This window comes from Rhinatrema bivittatum, chromosome 5 (assembly GCF_901001135.1).
Source record: "Rhinatrema bivittatum chromosome 5, aRhiBiv1.1, whole genome shotgun sequence".
NCBI lineage: Eukaryota > Metazoa > Chordata > Amphibia > Gymnophiona > Rhinatrematidae > Rhinatrema > Rhinatrema bivittatum.
The window spans coordinates 263,545,135-263,572,808 of record NC_042619.1 but is presented as its reverse complement, the minus strand read 5'-3'; the positions used below and the strand labels follow the sequence as shown (position 1 = coordinate 263,572,808).

Genomic DNA, 27,674 nt, shown 5'->3' with positions numbered 1-27,674 from the left:
GAGTGAACAACTTAACTGAATGTTGGAGCACACGTCCTAGGCCTTCAGCTTCCTAAGTACTAATGCGTGATTAAAGCAACCTTCTAAGGACCGAAGGGCACAGTCACCACGTGTTTGTAACTCTGGCTAAGCAACGCAACAGCAACAGCAGCAGGACATTTCCAGGCTCTTTAGAAAAAACAACATTTGGTCAGTCAGCCTCCTCAGACTTGTGTAGCACAGTAAACTGGAGCATCAATTCATTTGCACATTTCATAGAAAATTAAATAGGAAGGCTTTTTAAAGACCTATACAAACCAAATAATAAATAAACCCGTGTGTGTGTGTGTATTGGAAAGGGAGGGGGTGTCGTTTTATTTTCTAATTGTAGGTTATTTGTAATCCTGGTGCTCCCAGAGATGATTTGTGTGTTCAGGTTTTGGGGGTAGTGCCTCGCAAGTTTCAAACTCCTGCTACTGCCATGTTGTGGCTGTTCTCATGCCTCCAATACTTGGCACAGATTTGTCCAGGTTTTTTTGTGGTACTCTGTAACAGGCATGGTAAATTCTCAGAGGGTTTGCAGTCTTGTTTCCCCACTGCCTGCTCTCTCTCTCTCTCTCTCTTTGCTTTTCATACTCTCTCCCAACTTGGGGCCCCCACTTACTCAGGAGGATGGCAGATCTGATACAATTTAGATTGTAAGCCCTCTCGGGCAGGGGAATAACTGCAGCTCCTGAATTGTAACTTGCTTGGAGCTCGGATCTGGAAACAAGAAGTAAAAACGGCCCTTGGCATTGCAGCTTGCCCCTTTCTGAGGTCTGTTTCTCCCTCTACTGGTCATATTTCTGGATAACCTTTTTTTCCCCTGGTCAAAATATTAATCTACATATTTGCTTTAATGCATGTTTTTAATTGGTCAAATGTATTCTTAATTATAGCAGGGGTAGGAATCACCAGTCCCCCAGGTCAGGGTTTTTTCCTGTCCGGTAAATGTGTCTCCAGTGGATTTCAGGAGAAAGCACTTGTAAGTGAGCCGAGTAAGTCCTTCTTAGCCTCAAGCACGGAGGTCCGTCCTGCCCCTTGTGATTTCCTTTGAAAGGTGAAGATTTCACAATGGCAGGATTTAATTTGGCTTAATAGCTGGCCGCGATGCAGGCCTCCCAGTTACAGCACTATCGTATTTGCTTTCCGTTTTAGATTCCTTTGGATGTGAACCACGTTCCCTTGCTCCCACCCCTTCTCCCACCTCAGCTTGTCAAGAACCCGGCTGTAAGACCGTCTCACTCTATTTCCTGGGCCTTCCACTGCCAGCTTTATTGCTGTAGTGACATTGTTAACACTAGCGCCCCCTTCCCACGGTCCTGCTCCCCTCCCTCCACACCAAGTGTGTCCTGCTGCCATCCTAACTCCCATTGCCCCTCGTGAGCAGGGCCTGAGCATGACCACGGTGCCATCAACTCAGAGCCCCAAGTGCACAACTGAAACTGGCTTGCCTGATGTGGGTTCAAAGCCTTAACCAAAAGTTCTCCTTTTAGGGTGCAGGAGACATCACAATTTAATGACCAGGGAAAGAAAAAAAAAAAAAGTCACATTTCCAGAGATAGCAAAAATCTTTGCTTTCTAACTCCCAGAACTAGTGAAACCATTCTCACTGCCTCAAGGTACGTGCTCGCAGTTGGCGGTTCAATATACTAAAGCCGACCTTCATCGCTTATTTTATTTTTCTCCTTCATTTATGCTATAGTTTTGCTATGTGCTGTCCTATTAGTTATTTTGTTATTTAATAGTATTGTATGTTGTGCTACTTTTTTTATTCTAATATATAGTTGTGGTTTTGCTTTTGTGCACTGCCTTGATGGTGGTCTATCAAATCAATAAACTCAGTTTTTTAGTAAGGATTTTTCAGACTCCAAACCAGTGTCTGATAAAAAGCTCCTGGTAACTAAAACCAGCGAAGCTGCCTTACTTCTGCTGCAGGGCTGCACCACACACTGAACCGCTGGCTTCCTTTTACCTTTCTAAACATTACATTACAATAGCAGACAAGATTGTTTGATGCAAAAAAAAAAATTACATTTTTTTTTACAGTGTTTGCTGATGCAGTAAAAGGTAATTTATCTTCAAAGAGCTTCAAAAACTAATAATCTTTACTATTCACCAGACAAAGGAAATGTATATCCATCTGGAAAACTTGCCTAAAATAACTTTTAAGTTAATCTGATAAAAAGTTGTTGCCTGTGACTTGATGCTGTTCTTCGTAAAGCCTCCTTCATTGCCTTACTGGCACACTTAACATATAAGAAATGCGCTTGTCCAATGCAAGGGTATCTGCTTTATTGTCTTGGCTCCACTGCTGCACATCTTTCAATACTCCCTGCCTCCCTCTCTTTGTTATTGAATGCAGGTGCCTTCTTTCCACTGGGGCTGCCCCTTCACTTGCTTTGACCTTGCCTTGAAGGGGGTAGAGTCCAGGGCTTCCCAAACTTGTCCTGACGACCCCATGCTAATGGGGATTTCAGGATATTTGCAATGACTGCGCAAGAGATAAATCTGCATACATGCAAACTTATCTCATGAGCACTCATTGTGGATATGCTGAAAACCCCTAGAAGAAGAAGAAACAGGCAACAGCCTATAGATCCCAGAATTACCAATTTCTGGGAATTTGTTTTGTCTTGATCACCCAATAAAATATTTGCACAACTGAGACAGAATGTAAAGCAATAGCATTATCTTTTTACCATATGCAAAATTGTAAGAACCATGTTAAAATATTTTTCACAAATCAGCAGTGACAATAAATCTTATCTACTATTCTCATTAAAAAAAACCAAAAACACCTCAGTACCTCAAATGATGAATATTGAAAAGTATATTGCTCTACACTGTCTCAGTTGTGCAAATACTTTACTATGTGAACAAAATAATTTCCCAGAAGTATCTTTTGTATCCTGAAAACCCAGCAGGCAGTGGTATCAACAGTACAGGTTTGTGAAGCCTCCTTTAAAGCTATTCACAAATAAAAAGGTTTCACCTAGAACCTGTTTGTTGACCTTTATTTCTATGTATCTCAGCAAGCTAACAAGGCAACTGCCTGATTTCATTTACAAAGAAGAAACTTACTGTCCACAGCCAGAGAGGTGAAGAAGGCCAAAGCCAGGAGGGCCTTCATAGCTGGAACTTTCAGGAGAGGCTGCACCACAGGAGCTAGAAAAGTGGTGTTAGCATTACAGGCTGCCTGCTAATACCTCAGCGATAGGATCATGTGACTGAGGATAATGTACTTACTGCAGAGACTGGGGATAATCCCACTGCAGTTATACAGAGCGGGAGTAATCCCAAGGGCACAGGGAAGAGCCAGCTAGAGGGGCTCTGGCCAAGTCCAGCCTATAACCCATTCAGAGCCCGAGTTCACGGTTTCTGGGATTTCAGTGTCCAAGACCAGAGCAGGAGCTACTCCCTCATTTCATATCCGGCCTGTGGCTGTCTCTGACTTCATTGAGTGAAATACTCGGCGGGGGGGGGGGAGGCAGTTTTGCCAATTATCCCACCAATAACCAACTCCTCCTCCTCTTAGAGGAGCCATCCCTTCTGGATGGTCTCATGGCTTCTTGAAGGCTTCTGCTGAGCAGCGACAGTCAGTTTTACAGTTAATGATTCGGAGGAGGGTCTCTTCTACCTGGCCTGTAGTAACAGGTGTGTTTTCTCTTTCGCACACTGCTTTGTTCTAGGTTCAGTGATGGCCAACCTTTGAGCTCAGTGTGTCAAAATTCATAAAAAAGCCGAGCATAACTCGGGTGGTGTGTCACATCTAGAAAAATCCATAATTGTGATATTTGTAGCTCTAATTAATAACAAGTTATAATTTTAATATATGTACTGTATTTATTAATAAAGGAAAAACAAATAATTCTTTACCTTGCCTGCTTAGTGACTTTTTTGTTGCTGAATTTCATCAGCTAAATCTTCAATTAAAACACTCTCTCCCCCTCCACCCCCCCTCCCACCACAAACTCTTACTCCCCTGGATTTTCTCATACATACTCATGCTCTCACACTCACTGGCTCCCTCACATACACACAAACACACACACCCAGGCAGGCCTCCCATTCATTTTCACACACCACTCCCGCTCCATCCTCCAGGCAGGCACCAATTCATTGTCACACACACAGACCCCCAGGCAGGCACCAATTCATTCTCACACACACAGACCCCCAGGCAGGCACCTATGCATTCACACACATACACCCCCAGGCAGAGTCCCATTCATTCACATGCACACACTAAAGGCAGACCCCCCTCTCTTTTGCCAGCAACCTCGGAACCTCTCTCATTCCTCTGCTGCCACTGTCACTGCTGCCACATGACTATTGGGGATGTTACTATTCTTGCACATTCCCAAAGATTACATGTGCCAATCACTAAAAATATATATATATTTTTTTAACCTTTGCTGTCTGATCTTAGTTTTCTAATTGATTGGTCACAGGCTTTTTTTTTTTCTACCTTCCCTTTCTTATTTTTTCCACCTTCCCTTTCTTATTTTTTATTTTTTTTTTGCCAATTCCTTTTATATTGTCTTTTTTTATGTTTCTTTTCTCTCCATCTTCTTCCCTCAAACACACAGTCAGGTTCTCATTCGCACATGCATTTCTCTCTCTCACACACACACACAGGCTCTCACTGGCACATGCTGTCTAACTCTCACACACACAGGCTCTCTCTCACTCCCACATGCTGTCTTGCTCAAGCACAGGCTCTCACTGTCACATGCTCTCTCTCACACACACACAGGCTCTCACTGGCACATGCTGTCTAACTCTCACACACACAGGCTCTCTCTCACTCCCACATGCTGTCTTGCTCAAGCACATGCAGTCTCTGCAAACATTCAGGTCCTCACTCTCACACACAATCTCTCAACTCATGTCATACACACGCGCACACACACAGACCCTCAGCCTCTCTCTCACCTCTGGGCCTCCTCTTCGCGGGTCGCGCAGGATGGGCTCTGCAGCGGCCCTGCTACCGGGCTTCTTCCTCTTCTCGGGCCGCTGCGATTTGAGATTCGCGGCGGCCCGTAAGTGCAAGCGATGCTCCTCTTCTGCACGCACTGATGCTTCTCCTCCTTCCTGCCCACGCGGCTCCGGCAACGTTTACTTCCGGGGCCGCACAGGCAGGAAGGAGGAAGAGCATCAGCGCGTTCAACAAGATCTTTCTCTTTGGGCTGTGGTGAAGTGAGCCTCACTACGGCCCTGCCTGTCGCTGCGCCTCCCTGCGCCCGGGGGCATTGGGGGGGCTGGAGGGATACTAAAAAACTAATTTTAAAGGGTTGGCGCAGCCGAAAAAAAAAAAAAAAAGGCTCGGCACAGCCAAAAAAAAAAAAAAAAAAAAAAAATCGATAGTCCCGAAACGCTGGGCGTGTCAGCAAAAACGGCTCGGCGTGTCACCTCTGACACGCGTGTCATAGGTTAGCCATCACTGTTCTAGGTTATATAATGGCTCAGAGGACACACCATCAAGCAGAACATGGTGGACACCAACCGTTTGAGCCTGCTGTGGTTTTTCTTTAACTGCTACATTTTTGGGCAATGTTTTTGAAGGTGTCCACTTCACCAATGTCATAACACATAAGATGAGTTGTGGCTAAATGGTGGGGTAAAAACCATGCGCCACAGGTGGGAGAATGGGAATTGTAGAAAGCCTCAGGTTCTCCATTTATGTTGAAGCTTCCTAGGCTCTATTCCTTCAAAAAGACCAACATCATCAATGCTGTGACTGCCCGCAACAGAGCACCTTTATACAAAAGCGGAATTTGCAGGGTTGAAGCAGTACAGCTGGTAAGGTCAGAGCAATAATTTTACAAACTTCAAGCCACTTTGTTTTTGTTCCTCACTATCCTAATTGAGCATCTTGTCAAATTTTCTTTGAGGGAAGGTGACTCCTGATTGTAAAAGCCACTTCCAGAGCGGAACAGGCCATATGCGGACAATGCAACTGGACAAAAACATAATTTCTTTTAACTGTTGCCAAGTTAGTGTTGAGATATTAACGATATCTTAATCTCAGGCCTTAAAAGCAATTGCATAATAAAAGAATGTTCAAAGTCACAAGGATGGATCTGAAGAAAGCAAGCATTTATCTCAGTTTTTGAAGAGAGGTTTAGAACCTCAAGATGTTTCACTTAAAAAAAAAGTGATCCAGACCAGAGCAGGAAATGAATGTGCACTCCGTCGCTGGCTGTAACCCTACTTTAATTAAACCTAATTTCATTTATCTGCTAAAAGATGATTCCATCGAGAACGATAAACACAACAACCAGTGCAGCCTTGTGAGAAAGAGAAACAACATGAGAGTAAAGGCATTGTGCAGCTCAGAAGTGGCATGTAGAGAGCCAGACAGCAAGGCCCCCACCTACAGAAGAAGAGGGCAGAGTGGCTAGATGCATTTCCTCTCCCTCCCCCTATCTGCTGCCTATCCACCCCACCACTGGCAAAGCCAACATCCCTCTCTCCTGGCAGCTGCCAGGTTGAGTGAACCATGGGATTTGGGGCTGTCGTGTGCATTGGCAGGGGATTGAAGTGAGAGAGTGCACTGGGGGAAGGGCATGGGTGAATGTGTCAGAACCAAAGGGGTTCGGACGGGTGAGTGCGTGTGTCACGGGACAAGGGGTAGATGAATATGTTTAGAGGAGGGGAGGGGTTGTGCAGGGAACTGTCAAAGTGTCCATACTCTGACTCCAAAATGTTTAGGAAGAACCTCTGAACTAACATCACTAAATAATTCTAAATAGTTCTTTAATCAGTCTCATGCTTCTGTTGTTCTTTGTGACCTTCAAAGTAGTGTTGCCCCCACCTTTCATGAGGGTGAAGCAGCCTCACTATCCCCCACCATTTGCTCCTCCAGTATTTCAGACCCTAGAGAAAGCAGTCAGTGACCTCAGCTTCTAACTCAGTCAATAGCTCTGGCACCCACGCTGAAGTTTCATTTTCATCCATACCATGTTGTCCCCTCAACCCCTCCTCCTGCTGCCCTTAGAACTGTGTCCTGCTTTTGGAAAATGGATGCTAGATGTACCCCAAAAGACACTGGATCTGTTTGGGTCTGGACTGTGCTGGGATATTATACATTCAAAATTACATGGGGGTAAACCCATACTGACTGCCCCATCTCAGTGAAGAGGGATCTCCAATAATCTTCCATGCTTTCGGCATGGCAACCTGATCTTTACACATTCAAAGCCCTATTGGAAATGTTATGACCGTCGGTCGTGGCCGCCCGCAGTCAACCCAACTCACGTCTTGTGCGGCCCTGCTCTCCTCTCCGGGCAAACTCGCGGCTGTGGCTGGCCGCTCCCGCCACATGCCGTCTATCTCCCAGGTCTTCTCATGGCGGCTGGAACGCCGCCACCCTCCAGGCCTTCCTAGGCACACGGGCGCCACTGAGTCTACCTTTAAGGACGCTAAGGCGAGAACCTCAGGGGCATCTCCTATTGATGACATCACCAGCCGGGATTCATAAGCACCGCCCTGGCCCTGCACTAATCAACTACTGGTGCTTGTGCCTGTCTGCCCGGACCTTTGTTCCTGCTAGGATTTTTACTTTGGTTCCTGGACTCTGGCTCAGGTACCTGCTCCTTGGGGGCCTGTGTGCGCTTCTCGGGAGACTTGTCTCCAGCCCTCCCTGCTCCTCGGGTGGTCTCTGCGCCTCTCAGAGCTCCTGCCTGTTGGCCTCCCCGCTCCTCAAGGGTCGCCCTGGAACTACCTTACAGAGACTCTTCCCTTGCACTTCCCCGCTCCTCAGGGCCGTGCCTACGTCTCTACACCAGCAACCTGCTCCGCACCTCCCCACTCCTCAGGGTCGTGTCTACATCTCTCCTTGAGTGACTTTGCTCCTACTTCCCCGCTTCTCAGGGCAGTCTCCATTGCTACTGCTAAACTGACTTTGCACTTCTCCACTCCTTGGGGCAGTCCCTACATCATCATACCAGAGACTCTGTTACTACGCTATACTACAGTTGTGTCTTCTACTACTGCTGACCACGCCTCCTGACAGTGAGGACCTGTGGGGCTCCTCCCCTCAGGCTATAACAACACTCCCCTCAGGCCAAGGGTCCACTAAACCTACGAATCCTAACAGGAAACTGCAGCAGTTGAAGATCCAGAGATCTTTCCTTCATACTGCGCAATCTCTTTTAATGATCTAGACCATTGATGGCAAACTCTAGGCCTCCAGTGCCACTAACAGGTCAGGTTTTCAGGATATTGACAATAAATATGCATGAGAAAGATTTGCAAACAATGGAGGCAGTGCATGCAAATCTATCCCATTCATTTTCATTGTGGATAACCTGAAAATCTGGCCTGTTTGTAGCACTCAAGGACTGGAGTTCACCATCACTATACTATGGCATCCAACATATAGTTAATTCAAGGTTTCCCAAATCTGTCCTGGGGACCCCACAACCAGTCGGGTTTTCAAGATATCCACAATGAATATGCATGAGGTAAATCTGTATTTCATGGAGACTCAGTATATGCAAATTCCTTATCCATATTCATTGTGGATATCTTGAAAACCCGACTGGTTGTGGGTCCACCTTTCTGTATCATATCTCCCCTGCACCTCCTCTCTTCCAGGGTATACTTATTCAGATCCTTTAGCCTACATAAGAACATAAGATATGTCATACTGGGTCAGACCAAGGGTCCATCAAGCCCAGTATCCTGTTTCCAACAGTGGCCAATGCAGGGCACAAGTACCTGGCAAGTACCCAAACACTAGATAAATCACAAGCTACTATTGCTTATTAATTACCATAATAGCAGTTTATGGATTTTTTCTCTAGGAACTTATCCAAACCTTTTTCAAACCCAGTTACAATAACTGCTGTAACCACATCCTCTAGCAATGTATTCCAGATCTTAACTTTGCGCTGAGTGAAAAAGAATTTTCTTCAATTGGTTTTAAATGAGCTACTTGCTAAGTTCAGGGGATGTCCCCTGCTCCTTCTATTATCTGACAGAGTAAATAACTGATTTACATGAACTTCAAGTCCTTTCATGATTTTGTAGAAGTCTATCATATCCCCCCCCCCCCCCCCCAAGTCATCTCTTCTCCAAACTAAACAGCCCTAACTGCTTTAGCCTTTCCTCATAGGGCAGCCTTTCCATGCCCCTTATCATTTTGATCGTCCTTCTCTGCACTTTCTCCAGTACAGCTATGTCCTTTTTGACAAGCGGTGACCAGAACTACACACAGTATTCGAGGTGCAGCCTCAGCATGGAGCGATAGAGGCATAATGTCATCCTCAGTTTTATTTGCCATTCCCTTCCTAATAATTCCAAACATTGTTTGCTTTTTTGATCGTCCCAGCCTCTCTTCATAGGGCCTCCGATACAGACTCCACACTATTTTTGCTTCCCTTCTCTGGCCCACCTCCATCTTGTCTTTATCCTTTTTGAGATACAGGCTCCAGAATTGAACACAGTGCTCCAGATGAGGCCTCACCAAGGAGCTGCACAAGCACATTATCACCTCCTTTTTCTTACTGGTTATTCCTCTCTCTATGCAGCCCAGCATTCTTCTGGCTTTGTCTATCATCTTGTCACATTGCTTTGCCATCTTCAGCTCCCCAGACACTATCACCCCACGATCCCTCTCTCTTGGTCCATGCACACATATTTTACTGTCCCTGATGTCCTGCTCCACCAGTTCTAGCACCCTGTTATATTGTAACTTCATTGTTTCTTATGCACTGGTTATTTATACAAAGTTACTGCACTCCCTGTTATCTGTAAACCAGCATGATATGATATGATAGTATCATGAATGCCGGTATAAAAAAGCTCTAAATAAATAAATAAATCCTGGATTCATTGCAGGTTACATCTTTAATTAGGCTAAGGAAGAGTTATCCAAAGATGCTGTGAACTTTCTCCACCACTGAGGCCAAAAAAGAGACAAAGAAGGCAAAAAATCCTTAAAAACGTATCTATTTGAAATTGCTTTTAAATCCATAATTACCAAATAATTAATTTCAGTTTTGCAAGTCCATTCAATAACTCAATTCCTACATGTATTTACAAGGCACCTTGTGATAGTTTTTATTATGTTATAGTTAATAATTTTCTTTTAATAATACATTTTTTGTATCTTATAATTATTTTTATATCTTCGACTTCTTTGGTTTTTAATGAAATTAATTTTTTTAATTTGTTGGAAATGCTTTATGTAAACTGTTTTGATTAAACACAGTTTGTAAAAGCGGTATACAAACATTTTTAAATAAATAAGTCTTTTTGAATGTTAATGCTGGAGGGGTGATTATTACTTATGTTAATGTGTATGCTCCAAATCATGTTCAAGGCACATTTTATGATAATTTGATGGAGAGCTTGGCATACTATGCTAAGGAGCAGTAAGGCCTGATTTAGATAACTCCTTGAGAATCCCATCTTCCCAAAGGAACCAAAGAACAACACTACGCAAGGTGATGAAAAAGTTAAGGTCATGAGATGCATGGAGGATCTTAAATCCTACTCCTAAAAATTACACTTGTTACTCTGTTCCACACTTCTTTTACTCTTGGATGGAAATAATTTTGATAGCCACATCTTTAATGGGATTAGGTTAGAAAGGTGGAATTTGAAAATATGGTTTGGCCAGATCATGCCCCAGTATGAGTGGAGATGTATAACTTTCAGCAGCATACCCTGAGGACATTTTGGAGGCTGAATGATTCTTTATTGAGGGATGAAAAGATTACAAAAAAACCCCAAGAAATTTGGGAATATTTGGAGATAAATAACATAAGATTTATCTTACGTTATTTATCTATTTATTTATTTAAAAAACCAAAGAAGGATTTACCTCTCCTGGTTTGGGACTGCTTAAAGGCAGTGGTGAGGGGCAAACGGATAGCTAGGGCATCAAAGCGATAAAAAGAGAAGAAAAGGGGTAGAAATCTATTATGGGATTCAATTAAGAAGTTAGAAGGGACCCATAAACGTTCCCGTTCCAATAAAGTTTTAAGAAAGCTGAAACAAACGGAGAAATTGAAAATGTAAATTATTCATTGGATGCAGCTTGCTCCTAAGCTGGTGTATTCTGAGCATAGAAATAGAGCTTCAAGGCTGTTGGCTCTGAAGTTGAATAATGGCTCAAAATCAAATTACTCAGATAAGGGATGTGGGAGGGTGGCATTGCTCTGCTCATGCAGACATTTAAAAGTCTTTTATCAAGAACCGTACTCTAAAGATAGGACAATAGGGGAAGCTGATATTTGGGAGCAGTGACTTTGCCATGGCTCACACAGGCAGATGCTAGATTTGGAAATTGCTGAATATGAGATGCACTTGACAATAAAAGCATTAAAGATCAATAACCCTCCTGGCCTAGATGGGTAAATACAGCACATTTCTACAAGCAATTTGGGAGCCATTTGGTCAAGTTTTAAAAGAAATGTTAAATACTTTATTCAGGGGAGGAGACTTGCTGGCATCTCTACGGCTAGCTGGTTGTAACTGTTATACTGAAAGAAGGTAGGGATAAAGCCATTTTGCAGGTCTCTTAGCCTTATTAAACATAGATGTAGTTTGGGCCACAGATTGGCAAAAAGCAGCTCCAGCCTTAGTGCATGAAGTCCAATCCGGGTTCATTCTGAGTAATATTAGAAAGGTTCTCAGTTTGGTGTGCGCTGCTCTCAGGCGGAAGATTCCATCATTACTGCTCACGGGTGATAGTGAGAAGGCGTTCGATAGAGTCCATAAGGACTTTATGCTTAGGGTCTTGAGAAAGGCAGGCCTAGGAAACTCTCGGATAAGGAAACTACATGTCACTCCAGAGGCATTACATAAAAATTAATGGAGGCTATGCAGAGACTTTAGCCTGGTTTGCCATTGCTTTTTGCTTTGGTGATGGAGCCTTTGGTGGAAAAGATTAGAAGGAACCCAGACACTGGAGGAATCAAAATAGGGCAGTTGAGTTTAAAATATCCATATTTATGCTAATTCAACAACATCTTACTTTCAGAACTTAAGCAGTATGAGATGCAAAATGAGTAAATCTAAAAATTTAAATATCAATATCCTGGATAAAAGTTGAAAATCTTCAGACAAGTTTCCCCGTCAGATGGGCATGAGCGTATTTAAAATATCTGGAAATAAATACAGTTCAGGACAGACATCACATTAACTATATTTCATTAATAACATTTTCAGAGATCTTTGCAGGTGAACAGTAACAAATATATTCCAGCATGCTGACTTGTATAAAAGGATATGGTGTGTTACTCAGATGGAAAATCTTACTGCTCTACAAAGGAACATCATTCCATCCTTTGCACGCATTTAGATAGCATTCGAAATTTGGGACAAAGAAAACAGTTTGGAGACCTGACATTTTGAAGGAAGAGTTGGGGGGGGGGGGGATTTGGGAGTCTGGGGTTGATTATATTGATTTGTTGGCTATTTGATCATGGATTTCCTTGAAAAAAAATCAATAAAAGATTACAATTTTAAAAATTAAGGCAGTGGTTTGCTATGGGATGTTAAATGATGTGGCATTGGTTTGCTCTTAAACCATCATAGATGTTGCCCACTATTAAAATGTTTTTGTCTCTCCGAGAACACTTAACCCCCTCCACCCAGCCCAGCATTTCTTTTCTTTATTCCTGCCCTGGTTGCTTACAGCTGATGAGAGCTTATGAGCCTTATTTCCATGGCATTCAGCTTAAGGGAAGTCTTTTCTAAACAAGGTCCTAAATTGCCCCTGCGGTCTGAAGCATGGTCCAGTCAACTTGCCAAGCACAGAAAACTGCGGCAAGGAAACGTTGCAAAAGCAACAACAAACAAAACCAGGAAAATGGTGGGATCTTAAGCACTGGAATGTATAGGTTCAGTTTCCCAGCACCCCTGTTTGAGACACACTTGCAGGGAGCGGGGAGAAAGCTGGAAGAATGCCACGGTCATCAGTTTTCATGCATTCAGGAGGAACATTGTGCCTTGCTCTAAAGACTATAAGAGAGAAAATGAATACCACAAGGACAGCTTGCCAACCTTGCAGGGTTGTGCTTGCTATCAGGTATGCATAATCCTAGCCATAAGGATGGTGCTGCTTTGTGGCCTGCTTATCTATTCTTCAGAGTGTATCTTGGCACAGCTACTTTTTCCGATTATTTGATAGGGGATTTCCTTTCAGCTCGCTGGAAGGCTCGTACTGTACTGGAGGAAATAAGATGAGGCTCATGTGGTTTTCCTGTCACCTGCATGTTCACATAGCCTCTCCCCCTCCCCCCGAGTCTAAACCCAGAATCTCAAGACATGAGCTGGACCTGGCCCGGCCCGCACAGGGAGGGGGACCCAGGCATCTTTAGCTGCTGCTGAATACATTTCCAACTGAGCATTCAAGGAACCCTGAAACTAGGATCAGCACTGACTCAATGGCAGCAATGCCCCAGACTGGGCAAATTCTAGTTTTCTCCCCACTGCAGGCCAGGATTTATAGTTGCAATGGCTCTGTGAATGGTAGGAACTACAACTCCATAGCTGGAATGGGCTAAAACTAGGAGCAGCTCAGCCCACTCCCTTATGACAAAACCAGCAGATAACTCTTAACTTATATAACACACAAAAACCTGTTTTGAAATTGCACCATATTGCCTATGAAAAAGAAGAGCTGCTCAAACAAAGGATAACACTGGACTTTATGCAATAGCATTGACTCTTCAAATTTTTTCCATGACTGCTCAATAAAAACTGCCCAGAGGAGACAGATGTGGTTGCATGATGGGGCAGGACCAGCTTCTGATTATATTTTGTTGAGGTTATCGAAAAGGAGAAGTCAAAATTGGTCTACCTGAGCCTTATACACCACACAAGTCGTCTTTACAGTGACTCTGAGGAACAGACCTGCAGCGTCTCTTAAGGTCACACAGGGCAGCACCTCTGGATAATGTTTACAGTGGCCCAATATAAAATGTCATAGGCCAGTGAATCCAGTCTTCAGTAGGAGTGACAGGACTCAGCTCTAACTCTGCACTGCAAAAAAATGCTTCCGAACGGGAGCACTTATTGGTCATGTGCTAGGGAAAACCGCGGGCTTAGATTTTTCCCCCTTTCCAAGTTTTGTTTTTATAAGTCGAAGTAATATAGTAAATGAAAGCACATAAAGACAAAAAAGGCCTATTCAGTCGGCCCAGCAGTAATTTTACATCTAATCACAGTAGACCAAATTCCTACATGAAACCCATCGTCAACGTGTCCTCTGCTGCTCCGTGCAGGTAACCATGCCTTTCAGGCAGCAAAACACAGCCATATCCATTGCTGCTTTGGACTGCACCTGTTGTTCAGCAAAGATTGCCTAGTGCCTCATTCCCTTGGCCACTAGGGATCCTGTGTGTTTGTCCCATGCTTTTTTGGAGTGTGCCATTGTCTTCACCATCACCACCTTTGCCAGGAGGGCAGTCCAGGCATCTACCACCCTCGCTGTGAAAAAATCTCTCTTATAATAGAGAACCTGAAGAGTGAAAGAATATATTTCAAACTTAACCTAAATGACCTCACTCACTATCCAAAAAAAGAAAGTGTTCTACGCAATAACTGTTAGATTTTAAAACTCCTATGCACGCCAAAGCCGGGAGGTACACGTGTGACGACTTTAAAACTCCCACCATGCGCACAAATCATAAAAAGCAAAAAAAGGGGCAGGGCGTGGGCAGGCCAGGTCTGTAAAATGAAATCAGATCCTTTATTACTTCTCTTTTTCTCCCTATGCATCCAAGTGTCCTCCCAACCTTATCACACTGTTTTGTTACCTTAAAAACATCTTATACTATTAGGCCAAGGTCCTTCTTCTGGTCGATGCACATCAGTTCTTCACCACCTACTGCACACTGCTAAGATGATTTCTGTATCCCATGTGCATGACTGCCGTTGTTGGTATTGAATCTTAACTGCCAAATATTAGACCACTCCTCAAGCTTTCTTAGATCACTGTTCCTTCTGTCTACTCCTTCAGGGGTATCCACTCTGTTGCAGATCTTACAGTTATCTGCATAAAGACAATATTTTCCCTCTAACTTCTCCACAATATGACTGACGAAGATATTGAACAGAATCAGTCCTAGGACTGATCGCTGAGGCACTCCACTTATCTCTCCTCAGAGTGAATTCTATTTGTCATTGCCCTCTTGTCATCTAATGTGCAGTACAGCTAATAGACATTTAAAATACACAAATCCTAACATGGTCAACATTTGTATATATGTTCAGGGGCAGACTGTAAGAAAATATCAACTCATGCCAACCACTTCTAGGTTCATCTGTCTGATGATGTTATGGGTATGTAAACAGTCATTGAACAAGGGTTTTTGTGAATAAAAATCTTTTTATGTAAGGTTGCAGAAGTCAGTATGGCACTAGTACAGGTTTCAGATAGTTAATGTCAGGTGATACTGGGATCAGTCATAAACCAAAAGAGCGCAAACAAATCTCCAATATACAAACAGGTGAACCACAGCTTGCTGCTCGACCATGCGCTCAACGAAGCATACCGATAAGTAATATAAAAAAACGACGTCACATTTAATATACTCCACACCACCAACAGAACACACCCCTCCCTCCAACAAACCAGGTGTGGTACCAAAAAGTGCTTGAGCAAACTGGCAGGAGCTATGATTCAAGGGGAGCAGAAGGGGCTGCTCACCCCGTGAAACACACTGGCGTTTGTCCCCCATCAATGGCTGAGCAAGCTGCACCTTTCCTTGTGTTGGCACGGTTAGGGATACAGCCCTCACCATCCCATAGGAAACTGCAAACTTAGTCCATGGATGCTCAATGCAATACCTTACAGGAAAAAAATAAAAAATAAAAGCAAATCTTTAGTCCATATATTCCTGCAGCCGATGTTGGCGGAATGTAATAATAATCACAAAAATATATTTATCACATAATATACATCATATAATTGAATGTTGGCACTTGTAAAGTTCAGCACAAAAAAATAGAAATAAAACTGGCAAGTATAGCTAAAATATTTTTCCATCTAATCTTTAGCATTCTGTGTTGTTGTACTTGATAAACAGGACAGAAACTCACTGCATGCAGTATCAGGGCTTCAGTTTAAAATTCTTTAGGGTGGGCAAGTGGGGGAGTTTTAAAAAATTTGGAAGTGTTTTTATTATTTAAGGAAATAAAAAAAAAAAAAGTTCCCAAGTTTATAATGAGAGAAAATCCATGAGTTTTGGCAACCATGCCCTAGACTTCCTGGATTTTCATTCTGAAGATCTTTGCATGAACTTCCAAAGTGAGGGACGGATGGGAGTTAGTTAAATGGGACACAGCTAAAGGAGGGACACCCGAGAGCAGACTGTCCTCGCCTGCCTCCAGCAGCAGTAAATAACGTCGCCCCACTTTGGAAGGAGGAGTGCATCAAAACCGGCTACCTAGCAGGGTAGATTCAGCAGCACGGTCCTGCCGCTGAATATACCCAGCTATCTTAAAGTTAGCCGGTTACGTCTAACCAGCTAAATTTAGGACAGCCCTAAATTTAGCTGCTCCACTTGGAAATGCCTCCGGCTCACAACTGGAACGCAGACTTATGCAGCTAGAATTTAGCTTCATACGGTGATAAATATCACCAGGTAGCCAATGGCTTTTGAATATCGACCTCATAATGGTCATTACTGACCTGACTGAGGCTATGGTGTTTTAGGACTGGTTATGCAAGTGCTTTCCTATATTTTACCTTGAAAGCTGCTCTTGAATAGAGGAGGACATGATACCCCACAGCTAATGCAGTTGCTATAGTAACATTAAAAGAAGCCAATTAGATTTGTGGACATTAAGGGGGAAAGTTTAAGACTGACTGCATCTGTGCAAGGTCTGGGTAGTTTTTACCTGCAGCAGCAATCAAGGTGAAAGCATGCGCTCTGAAAAAACAGCGCACACAAGTTGACACCTGCTGAGTTATCCGGATTGTTTTTCTGAGGAAAACGTATGCAAATACAATAGACAATTCAAATGTATGCTCTTAAATGCAAACTCCTCCCCAACCCCGTCCCCAGAAACACTTCCTCATACTGCGGGTACGGGCATGACGGCACCCACACAGGGACAGCATTTCTCGAAAAGCTCACTTCCGTGACCAGAGTACTGCTTTACCCATGGAAAATTACCCTGTCCGCCTCTTTTCACAAGGAGGAAGGCCACGCATCTTGGCCTCATGGTGGAATTCCAGGCTTTATCCCTCATCTGCCACCACCTGAACCTACGCTTGTTGAAAGAGCCTAATTTGACCTAGAATATTAAAAATAACTTCTGGCCACTTCTGGAAGAGATAGGAATGCACTGTGGATTAAAAGGCCATGCAAACACAAGCTACGGCAGCTGATAAAGAGCTGTAAGACTCATATAGGTTCTGCCCAATTTGCACAGCATAAGATGGACGAATAAAAACAACCCAAAAGCTGCCAGAGCGCTGATGGTCTTTCTAGAGCAGTACCAGGTCTGCTGAAGGAACCGCTTTAGCCAAGACCAGCCCCAGGCTTTCAGTGGAAATAAAATCTCTGCTGGAGAATCACAGCGTCGAAGGACAAGAGCTGCTGGAAGGCTGGAGATGGGGGGGGGGGGGGGGATTCCCTATGCTGCTCAGCAGTGGAAGCTGAATGCAGAAGACGCTACAAGGACCAACGTTTTCAGGGCCGAGTGTGGTGGTGTGTTCTCCGACAGGCAGACGAGAAACGCTTCCCTGCAGAAAACCCAGTCCTGTCTCTCCCATCTAAGCACCGGGGCTGTGAGTTTGGTGTGATGTTGAGCTGGGCTGTGCACCTCTCGCGCTCCCAACTGAAACCACATCATCCCCGAGGAACCAGTTCTCATCCAGACAAAACCATAAAGGTATCATTTTAAAACTTGCACCCTGGGTATTGTGGAAGTTGCCTTAAAAAATGGCTACAGTTAAGGTTTCCAGGGCTGAGCTCCAAGCTGCTAGCAGAGGACTCTGAACTTCCAAATGCACCAGGTTACTGGTGCTGTGTATACAGAGTGAGGAGGTGGGGGATCTCGGGGTACTTTGAGCAGAGCTGTGCAGGCAGAGCAGAGAGCTAGGATGAACCCTTATCTGCTAAGGGAAGATTATGCCTGGGTAAGGCAAGATGCTCCAAGTCACACATACACACACACACATAAAAGCCGTCAAGTGCACAGTGCTGAAGGACATGTTAAAGGACTCAGTCAGTCACTCTTCCCAATTTTAGCGATCAGCTCGTCGCAAATCTTGGTCAGTTCTTCAATTTCTTGGTTCTGCAAGATACAAATAAAGAGAGAGAGAGAGTTAAGTCATTACCTCCTCTCTGACGTTAAGAAGCTGAAAAACAACCTTTCAGGTACAGCAGCCATCCCTGGACTCCTTCGAAGACCTCAAGATCAAGAGACGTCCATAGAAGGAGGGAATCCACCACCACAGGATGAAAGGCCAAGCCTTTCCCCTCATCCAGATGCGATGACATTCTTTAGGGCAGCAGCTTCTTACTGGAGCCTCCAGCTCTTTCCTGTGTTTGGGACTGCACATTTTTGTTTCCTTCTTCTTAGATGTGCCATGGTAAATTAAGTTACAAAAAAAGCAGAGCTAAATGTTGCACAAGTTATGTGCTTGTCCGTTCACTTTGATTTCTTTTTTTAAGTGAATATTAAACATGGTCTTCCCCCGCAATGGCAGCTGTGAAAATCCATCCACGCACAGGATCACAAGCTGTGGTTATTTTTACATGGACCCGCTTCCCCTCTCAGGTCATTTTGTAAAAATGTCAAACAAGTTCCAGCAGCGAGCTAAAAAAAATGAAAAAAATAGCGGAGACAGCATAGAGGGACAGGGGATGGGAATGATGCACCTCGAGCCACGTGGATGGTGGTCTTGTAACGGGCAGGAAAATCCTGAATGGGAGGAGTTTAGGGTTCCGGGAGAGGGAGGCCTTAAGATTGTGGGATTCACCAGAGCTTATTAAGCCATGAAATAAGGCGGCACACTGTAAACCAGTTCCCAGCCTCTAGCAGGGCAATTTTCATATCTACCCACACCGCTGCCCAGCTTAGGGCGGATTTTAAAAGCCTTACGTGTGCAAATTCTGGCATTTACACATGTGGCCGGGCCTTGTGCGCGCTGGGAGAATCTTCAAAGGGGCCCAGCCATGCGCTTAATGCTGGCACGTGCATAAGTACCGGGCCTCTTCGAAGGGGTGGGCTGGGGGACGGGCCGGGACAGCACCATTGCTCGCTGTCCCGAAGACTCTGCTCCTGGTGCGCGCAACTTACTTCAAGTCGGGCCCTGAAATAAGTAATTAAAAAAAAAAATGAATAGGTAGGGTTTAGGGGGTGGGGAGGAGAAGGGGAAGGAAGGTTAGGTAGAGTATAGGGAACTGGGGAGGGCCGGAATGCGTCGCTGCGGAGGTTGCATTAATTCTTCCCCCCTTGTGTGCTTATATGCGCGCGGCCCACAGATTTTCTAGCATGTGCGTGCCGGCACGCACATGCTAGAAAATCGGCTCGTCCATGTGTGCACGCCGGGAAGTGCGTGTGTGCACATTGGAAAAATCTACTCCTTAGTGTGCACTTCTACCCATGGGCTTTGCACCCGTTTTCAAACGGAAAGTACGAACATATTTTCTTTTTGAAAACTAGTCCAGGAGAAAGAGCCCGCAGAGATTTGGCTTTGCTTTTTCCCCCCGTGGAAATAACATGCGTAGATTTGAAAACAATCCATACATGTTATTTCCTTCTTGCCGCCGGTACCACCTGGAATCTTTTCTGCCGAAGAGTGTGCACGTTGTTCATCCCCACATATACCTTTAGGTGGGTAAGGGATGGGTAATCTTTGGCAGCCAATTTACTGGATAAAACAGGCATCTATCCAGCTATTCCCCACATCCTGCAAAAATCATTCCTAGCTAAGCAGCGCCTTCAGCTAACGAATCACGAGGAAACGATGTCCCAGCACACTGTTCATTCTTCTCCTGGCTACCCAGAAGGATTCAGACCCACCCTTCAGTAATATGCCTCCGCTGAAGAGGCAACAGTGCAAGCAAACAATACAGAAATGCAAGGCGCCAACCCCTGACAGGATCAAACCCACCACAATCTCAAACCTGTTTAGGGCCGACCGGATTCCTTCCAATTGCAGTCAGCTATAGACTAAATGCACAGCTCTCCTGTGTGTATGCATATTACTAAGAGCCAACTGTAAAGACTGAGTAAAAAATAATCCAGGAAACAGAGAAGACATGCTACAAGCATTACCAATTTCTGCTGCATTATCTGGTTCCGCGGTGGAGAACTGCCTGGAAACCACATCCAGAACTTTGATCAGCCACCTCAATGTGACGCTGAAAGACTGCCCGCTGAACATGCCACAGTCTTTTTTTTTTTCCCTCCCCCTCCAGATACACATTTTTCATTACTCAAGCACCGCCTGGTTTGTGAATCATTTTTGGAATTTAAAAAAAAAAAAAAAAAAGAGAGAGAGCGAGAGACTTCTTTGTCCATCAGGGCTGCTTTCCATGTCAGGAAGATCAAGGCCCATGGATCAGAGTGGAAGCTGGTGAGAAAGAAGTGGTCTAAGGGTCAGGTGTTTGAAGGGGTTTCTCCAATTTTGTGCATATGGTAAAGGAAAATCGGTTCTTACCTGCTAATTTTCGTTCCTGTAATACCACAGATCAGTCCAGACAAGTGGGCTTTATTCATCCTTACCAACAGATGGGGTAAAGAACAAAGCTTTGGGCACTGCTATATACATGAGTGCCACCTGCAGTCCCTCAGTACTGACCTGTACCCAAGCCAAGATAACTTAACAGGGCGAATTAAGCCCATGGGATGGATACACCTGAACTGGATAGACAAAAACATTGCAACTCTAGAACATGTTAACAAATCTCAATAGAACTTTGAAAACCTTCTTCGTATGAGTCCAAAGGCCCAGCAACAGAACAAGCAGTCTTTTGGCACTGATCCCAAGGGTGGGCCACTGGACTGATCTGTGGTATTACAAGAATGAAAATTAGCAGGTAAGTACCAATTTTCCTTTCCTGAACATACCCAGATAAGTCCAGACAAGTGGGATGTACTAAAGCCCTCCCTATACCGGGCGGGAACCTGAAAGACCCACTCTCAGCACACTCTCACCAAAAGTATTTGCCTCCAGGGCGCACACATCCAACCGGTAATGCTTGGTGACAGTGTGCAGCGAAGACCAAACTGCAGCCCGACATATCTCCTGGGGAGACACCAGTTGACACTTGGCCCAAGACGCCACCTGAGTACGAGTAGAATGAGCCTTAAGTCCTACCAGCACAACATGGTCCTTGGAAACGTAAGCAGCGGAAATAGTTTCTTTCAACCAATGAGCTAAGGAAGCCTTAGACGCCTTCTCTCCCTTTTTAGTCCCCCCGAAGAGCACAAATAAATGATCAGAGCGACGGAAAGAGTTGGTGACCTTCAAGTAACGCAATAAGGCGCAATAAGTACGTTTAAAAGATGGAGATTCCTTTCCATAGAGGGATCACGAGCCCAGTCCGGAAAACCCGGCAACTCCGTCTGGTTCACATGAAAAGCAGAAACTACCTTAGGCAGGAATGAAGGCACCGTCCGTAAAGAAACCTTGATGGGTGAAATCCAGAGAAAGGGATCGTGGCAAGAAAGATCCTTCAAGCCAAGCAAATGGCCACCAAAAAGACAGTCTTCAAGGTAAGGACCTTTAAAAATGCTTGACCCAGTGGTTCAAAGGGATCCTCGCAGAGGGCCCGCAACACCAAATTGAGACTCCATTCTGGACACACATTGCGAAGAGGTGGACGGAGATGTTTAACGCCCCTCAGAAAAAGCACCACATCAGGATGGGAAGTCTTGCAGTGCACCTTCCCCCTGAGACAACCTAAGACCGAAACCTAGACCCTAAGCGAACTATGAGCCAATCCTTTGGACAAGCCCTGCTGCAAAGAAGGACAAAACGTGCGGCACGGAATCCAGAGGATCCAACCCCTGTTGCCCACACCAGGTTTCAAACACTTTCCATACTCTAGAATAGGCAAGGGAGGTAGCAGGATGCCTAGCCTGAAAAAGGGTAGCAATAACCGGTTCTGAATACCCCTTCAAACGCAATTGCTGCCTCTCAAAAGCCAGGCTGTGAGACAGAAGCGATCTGCACGATCTGAAAATATGGGATCTTGACGCAGCAGTCCCTGGAAGTCGGCTAGATGCAAGGGCTCGTCCATTGCCAGATGAACCAGATCTGTGAAACATGGGCATCCTGGCCACTCCAGCGCTACTAGCACCACCGAACCTGGATGAGCCTCTATTTGCCTGAGCACCCGTGCTATGAAGGGCCATGGAGGGAAGACATAAAGAAGGATTCCGAACGGCCACAGGCACACTAAAGCATCGAGGCCCACCGCCTCGGTCTCCCTCCGGTGGCTGAAGAACCTCTCCGTCTTGGTGTTGAGACTTGTCACCATGAGGTCCAGCTGAAGAGTCCCCCAATGGGCGCAGATGTGATCCCAGGCTTCCGGGGACAGTTCCCACTCCCCTGGGTCCAACTGCTGACGGGTGAGAGATAGTCCACTTGGATGTTGTCCACTTCTGCGACGTGAGAAGCAGCAATCCCCTCGAGATGGAGCTCTGCCCACACGAACAATAGCTGACCTCTTGAGCCACTGCGGGACTCTTGGTTGCCCCCCTGGCGGTTGATGTAGGCCACGGTCGTCACGTTGTCCGAGAACACTCACCATGCAATCGCTGACCAAGGGGAGAAACACCTGAAGGGCTCTGTGAACTGCCCTAGTCTCCAACCGTTTGATGGACCACGACTGTTCTGCTGCGACCAGAGATCCTGCGCCGACTTGCCCAAGCATACCGTGCACCAGCCCTGAAGACTGGCATCTGTGGAGACCACCACCCAATCTGGGACTTCGAAAAGCTTCCCCTTCTCCTGCTTGCTCCTTGTCATCCACCAGACCAGGCTGGATCATGCTTCCACTGAAAGGGGCAGTGGCAAAAAATACTGTTCTGACAGGGGTCTCCAGCAGGACAACAACGCTCTCTGCAGGGGGCGTATATGAGCAAACACCAAAGGCACCAGCTCCAATGCTGACGCCATCGATCCCTGGACCTGTAAATAATCCCAGCTTGCATTCTACACAAAATTATTTACGGTGAACAAACAGACTGGCTAAATGCGGCCATCCATCAACATACTCCCCAGAGGAACCTTAGGTCAGCTGGTCTACTAACAATTCCCTCAGTGAATTCAGCATACCTTAGGCCAAGTGAGAGAGCACGTGTATCGTTAGCAGACCCCAAACTCTGGAATACATTGCCAGCTGAGGTGAGACTACAATCTGATACTAAAAAATTCAAATCAGAATTCAAAACATGGTTATTCCACTGTGCGTATGCAGAACCCAACTAAAAAATGGCCTTGTAACTCTTGCTTTTGAGTTGTTTTTACCTTTTATTTATATCTTTTATTTTACTTACTGTTTCTAATTTTTATCCTGTATCAGTTTTATGGTTTAAGTTTTGAATTAATCATTAATCATTTATTATTTTATAGTTACACATCTGTTTGAAATTTGTTTTATTGATGCTATATCTACAATTGTATTTTACTCTTTTATATTGTAAACCGTTGTGATGGAATACCAGATATGACGGTATATAAAATTTAATAAACTAAACTTTGGGGACTGGTAGGCGAAGCAAGCGAGCTATCTGAGCTTGAATTTTGACCACCCTGTCGGAAGTGAGAAACACTCTTCCCTGCTGCATGTCCAAATTGGGTGCCCAAGTACTCCAGGGACTGAGAAGGCACAAGGTGTCTCTTTGGTAGATTGATGATCCAAGCCCAATGATTCTAGGAGAGAGCTCACCCTGAATACCAACTGTGCACACTTCTCTTGTCATTTGCTCTGATAAGCCAGTCATCCAGATAGGGGTGCGCCAAGATCCCGTCCTGTCTCAGGGCTGCCGCGACAAACAGCATCAGTTTCATGAAGGTCTGAGGAGCTGTGGCAAGGCCGAAGGGAAGGGCCCAAAACTGGAAATGCTGACCCAGCACCTTGAACCATAGAAACCTCTGGTGGTCCTGTCGAATGGGGATGTGCAGATTGGATTTCACCGAGGCCTGAGATGCCAAAAACTCACCTTTTTGGACTGCCACAATCATGGTGTGTAACGTCTCCATCTGGAATCATGGTACCTTCAAACTCTGGTTGACCTTTTGAAGATCCAAGATGGGTTTGAAAGGTGCCCTCTTTCTTGGGGACCATGAAATAAATGGAGTACCTTCCTCGTCCCTGTTCGGAAACTGGCACCAGGACTATCTTCTCTAGGCTTAGCAACCTTTGAAGGGTCTCCTGGACTGCTGCCTGCTTGCTTTGGGAAAACAGCACGACTCCAGAAAGACAGACCAGAGAGAGTGAGAAAACTCTAAGGCGTAACCTTCCCTGATGACTTCCAGCACCCACTGGTCTGAGGTGATCTTGGTCCACTTCTCGTAAAAATGGGACAGCCTGCCTCCGATTGGCAACAAGGAGTGGACCTGCTTGACTTCATTGGGAGGATTTAACTCCACCCACTCCCTGACCGGGACCACCTCTAGTAGATCTTCCGGAACCTCAAAAGGACTGCTGTCTACTCGATGACAGCTGATCTGCCAGGACGGAATTGCCTTGACTAATGAAAACGGGGTCGAGAGGAGAAAGGCTTCCATGTCAACTTCTTATCCTCTGGCAGTCTATTGCCTTTGGTCTCCCCCAAGGATTTCATACGCTGGTCGAGGTCCTCCCTGAACAGTTTGCCCTTAAAGGGAAGGTTATATGGCTGTGACTTAGACGAAAGGCCCACGACCAGTTGTGCAGTCACAACAGCCATCTTGCTGCCACCACTGCAACCATGCCACAAGCTGTGGTCCGTACGAGGTCATATAGGGCATCGGCCACATAAGCAACCCCCGCCTTGAGGTGGGCTGCCTGGGCTGGGGATAGCGTCCCGGTGTCAGATTGCTCCTGAGGCCTCTGGATCCAACACAAACAGGCTCGCTGCATTAGGCTGGCACAGACCGCCGCTCGGAGCCCCAGAGCCAACATCTCAAAAACCCGCTTGAGCTACACCTCCAATTCCTGATCCTGAACGTCCTTCAGAGTGGTTGTGCCGGTGACTGGAATTGTGATCTTCTTGGTGACCGCCGAAACTGCGGCATCCGTCTTCAGGATCTTGAGGGTATCTAAATGTTCCTGTAACATCGCTCTTCCCACTTTCAAGCCAGATTCCGAGGAATCCCACTAACGGCTGATCAGCTTCTGGATCTTCTTAGGAATGGGAAAGGCGCTGGGGGATCTCCGTAGGCAATCCAACACTGGATTAACCCCTTCATTATCCGAATCCTCCAGAGAGAGCTTAACCCCCAATTCCTCCAACACCTGGAGAATAAGCGGGTCCAGCTCTTCCCTCTTGAACAAGCAGATCACCCGCAGGTCATCGCCTTCCGCTTCCGGGCCCTCAAAGGCACCCTGATCTTCCTTAGGGTCATTCAGGTCCTGGGGGTGCCCTCCATCTGGTCTGCATCCAGATCTCCCGCTGGAGATAAAACCCCTTCACCCTGAGGGTCATCCAAATCCTCAGAATCCAGACATGACAGGCAGGCTCCCTGAGACTGGCCCCCGCAGAACTCTTAGGGAGCCCCCTTGCCCTCTTAGCAGTCTGCTGGGCTGTCCTTAAATCGCCGCTTTCCCGCTTCCCGAGCAAGGAAGGCCTCGTGAAGAGGACAAATTTGGGCAAAAACCCTCCTGGGTCTCCCGAGGGCCCTTCTGGACTGCTGGGGCCCGACCCCGCCGGTCCCTCTGCACGTTGCTGCACCGCGGGGGAAAGAGGAGGAGAGGAATCCCTGGAGCCCTGGGGTTGAACCATCTTATCCAGATCCCCTTCCATGAAGGAAGGACCGCGTCCCTGCAGTGCCCCCACCGTGGACCGCGAGGCTCTGAGATTTAGAAGGCTTGGCAGAAGCACCCTCTTCCCCCCACAGCACAAACCATGCAGAGAGAAAGGGAATCAAGATAGACGGGATCACATTCCGCATGCTTGGCAGGCCTCCACTAGCGGCCGGTCCGTCATCGGGCCTAAAAAAATGCACTGCCCACAAAAGTCGCGGGGGAAGGGGTGCATCATGTGGCTGCCACCGGAGGAGAAGCAAGAGGGCGCACTGCTGCGAAAGTTTTCCGCCGGTGCGAACGTGCTGCAGCTGCGGGACAAACGCGTGCGCGGTCACCGCTGCACAAAGAACCATGAAAGAGGCACTTCCCCCGGCCGGGGGCACCCTCCTACCATCTGCTGGAGATAGAGAAATACTGAGGGACTGCAAGTGGCACTCTCAGATATATAGCAGTGCCCAAAGTTTTGTTCTCTACCTCCATCTACTGGTAGGGATGAATAAAGCCCATTTGTCTGGACTGATCTGGGTATGTTCAGGAAAAATGCTGAGCACCTCCTGACCTAGGTGACGGGAGAAAGGTATGATCTGTGGATCGTCCCTTTGCTTCTTAAAATCCCAACTCTGTTTCCTATCCTGAGCACAATTTTTTCAGGCCTGGTGTTAAACAGTATCTGGAGGGAAACCTGGAGGGGGGAGAACAGAAGCAGGACGGGTACCTTTTGCTGCAGGGCCCTTTCTAGTGATTCCACCTTCATCTGCTCCTTCCGCAGACTGGCATGGAGTGCCGCACTCTCCGCTTTCGCCTTTGCCCGCACTTGAGCTATTTCTTCGTTGGCCCTTAAACGGGGAGAGAGAGAGAGAGAGAGAGAGAGAGACCAATGTGTTTAAGATTTATATAAAATTAAAAAGAAAAACAAATATCCATTAAAATGCTAAAAAAAAGAGAAAAGCAAAGTGTAACAGACGGCATATAGAAAGTCAGAGAGATACAAAAATCCTCTTCTCCAAGAACTTCTCTCTTCATCTCTTCCCCACACCCACACAAAATCAAAACTGAAGCAGCACGAGGCACTCCTGAATGGATAAAACAAATCAGAGTCTGTATTTGTCAGCACTGGATGGGCCCAGTCCTGAAAGAGGTAGCCCCCCTTACTGTATGTGCTGGGCAGCAAAATCCTTTTACTTTCAGCAGCTGCTTTTACTGCAGAAATGAAAGTTAATTATTGTTTTGCTGCACTGAAAAGCCTATATATCAACCAACTGCACTGAAAAGCCAGCAAAGTTTTGTTGCTTTTTTTTTTTTTACTCTTACTTGTTCAGTTTCTCCTCTGCGTGGACTTTCAGAGCCTGGTACCTCTGCTCCTCTTGCTTTACCCTGCTTAGATAGTCCTCGGCGCACTTCTTCAGGGCCTCTTCATTCTGGACAGAGGAATGGATAAGACACTGGTATAGTACAACCAAAACACTTTATGATAATCATTATTCAACATAGAGCCTCCCCACTATTGTACACAGCACTGTACAGCATGTGCCAAGAGGTTCCCCCCCAAGAGCAGATAATGGTCATGTGATCTGTACTGATGTCAGATATCACCACGACCCCTAAGAAATGAAGCAGATTTGGGTTGTACACCTTCAAGTTCAGTTTCTTTCTTTTGCTGGTTTCTCTCTCCAATAACTGTAAATCTGAGATACTTTGCTTAATGTGTGTGCC

General features: G+C 45.7%; 1 protein-coding gene across 6 annotated transcripts in view; it reads right to left on the bottom strand.

The window, feature by feature from the left end:
* Positions 1-15,878: 15,878 nt before the first annotated feature.
* The window catches only part of TACC1 (transforming acidic coiled-coil containing protein 1), a 137,421-nt gene continuing 125,625 nt past the window's right edge, over positions 15,879-27,674 (bottom strand). For all 6 annotated transcript variants that reach the window (XM_029603952.1, XM_029603948.1, XM_029603947.1 and 3 more), the window contains 3 exons: positions 27,273-27,379; positions 26,677-26,797; positions 15,879-18,288 (listed from right to left, as the gene is read on the bottom strand). In XM_029603952.1, coding sequence (XP_029459812.1) covers positions 18,220-18,288; positions 26,677-26,797; positions 27,273-27,379 — 297 coding nt within the window. In that variant the 3' untranslated portion in view covers positions 15,879-18,219. The remainder of the gene's footprint in view (positions 18,289-26,676; positions 26,798-27,272; positions 27,380-27,674) is intronic.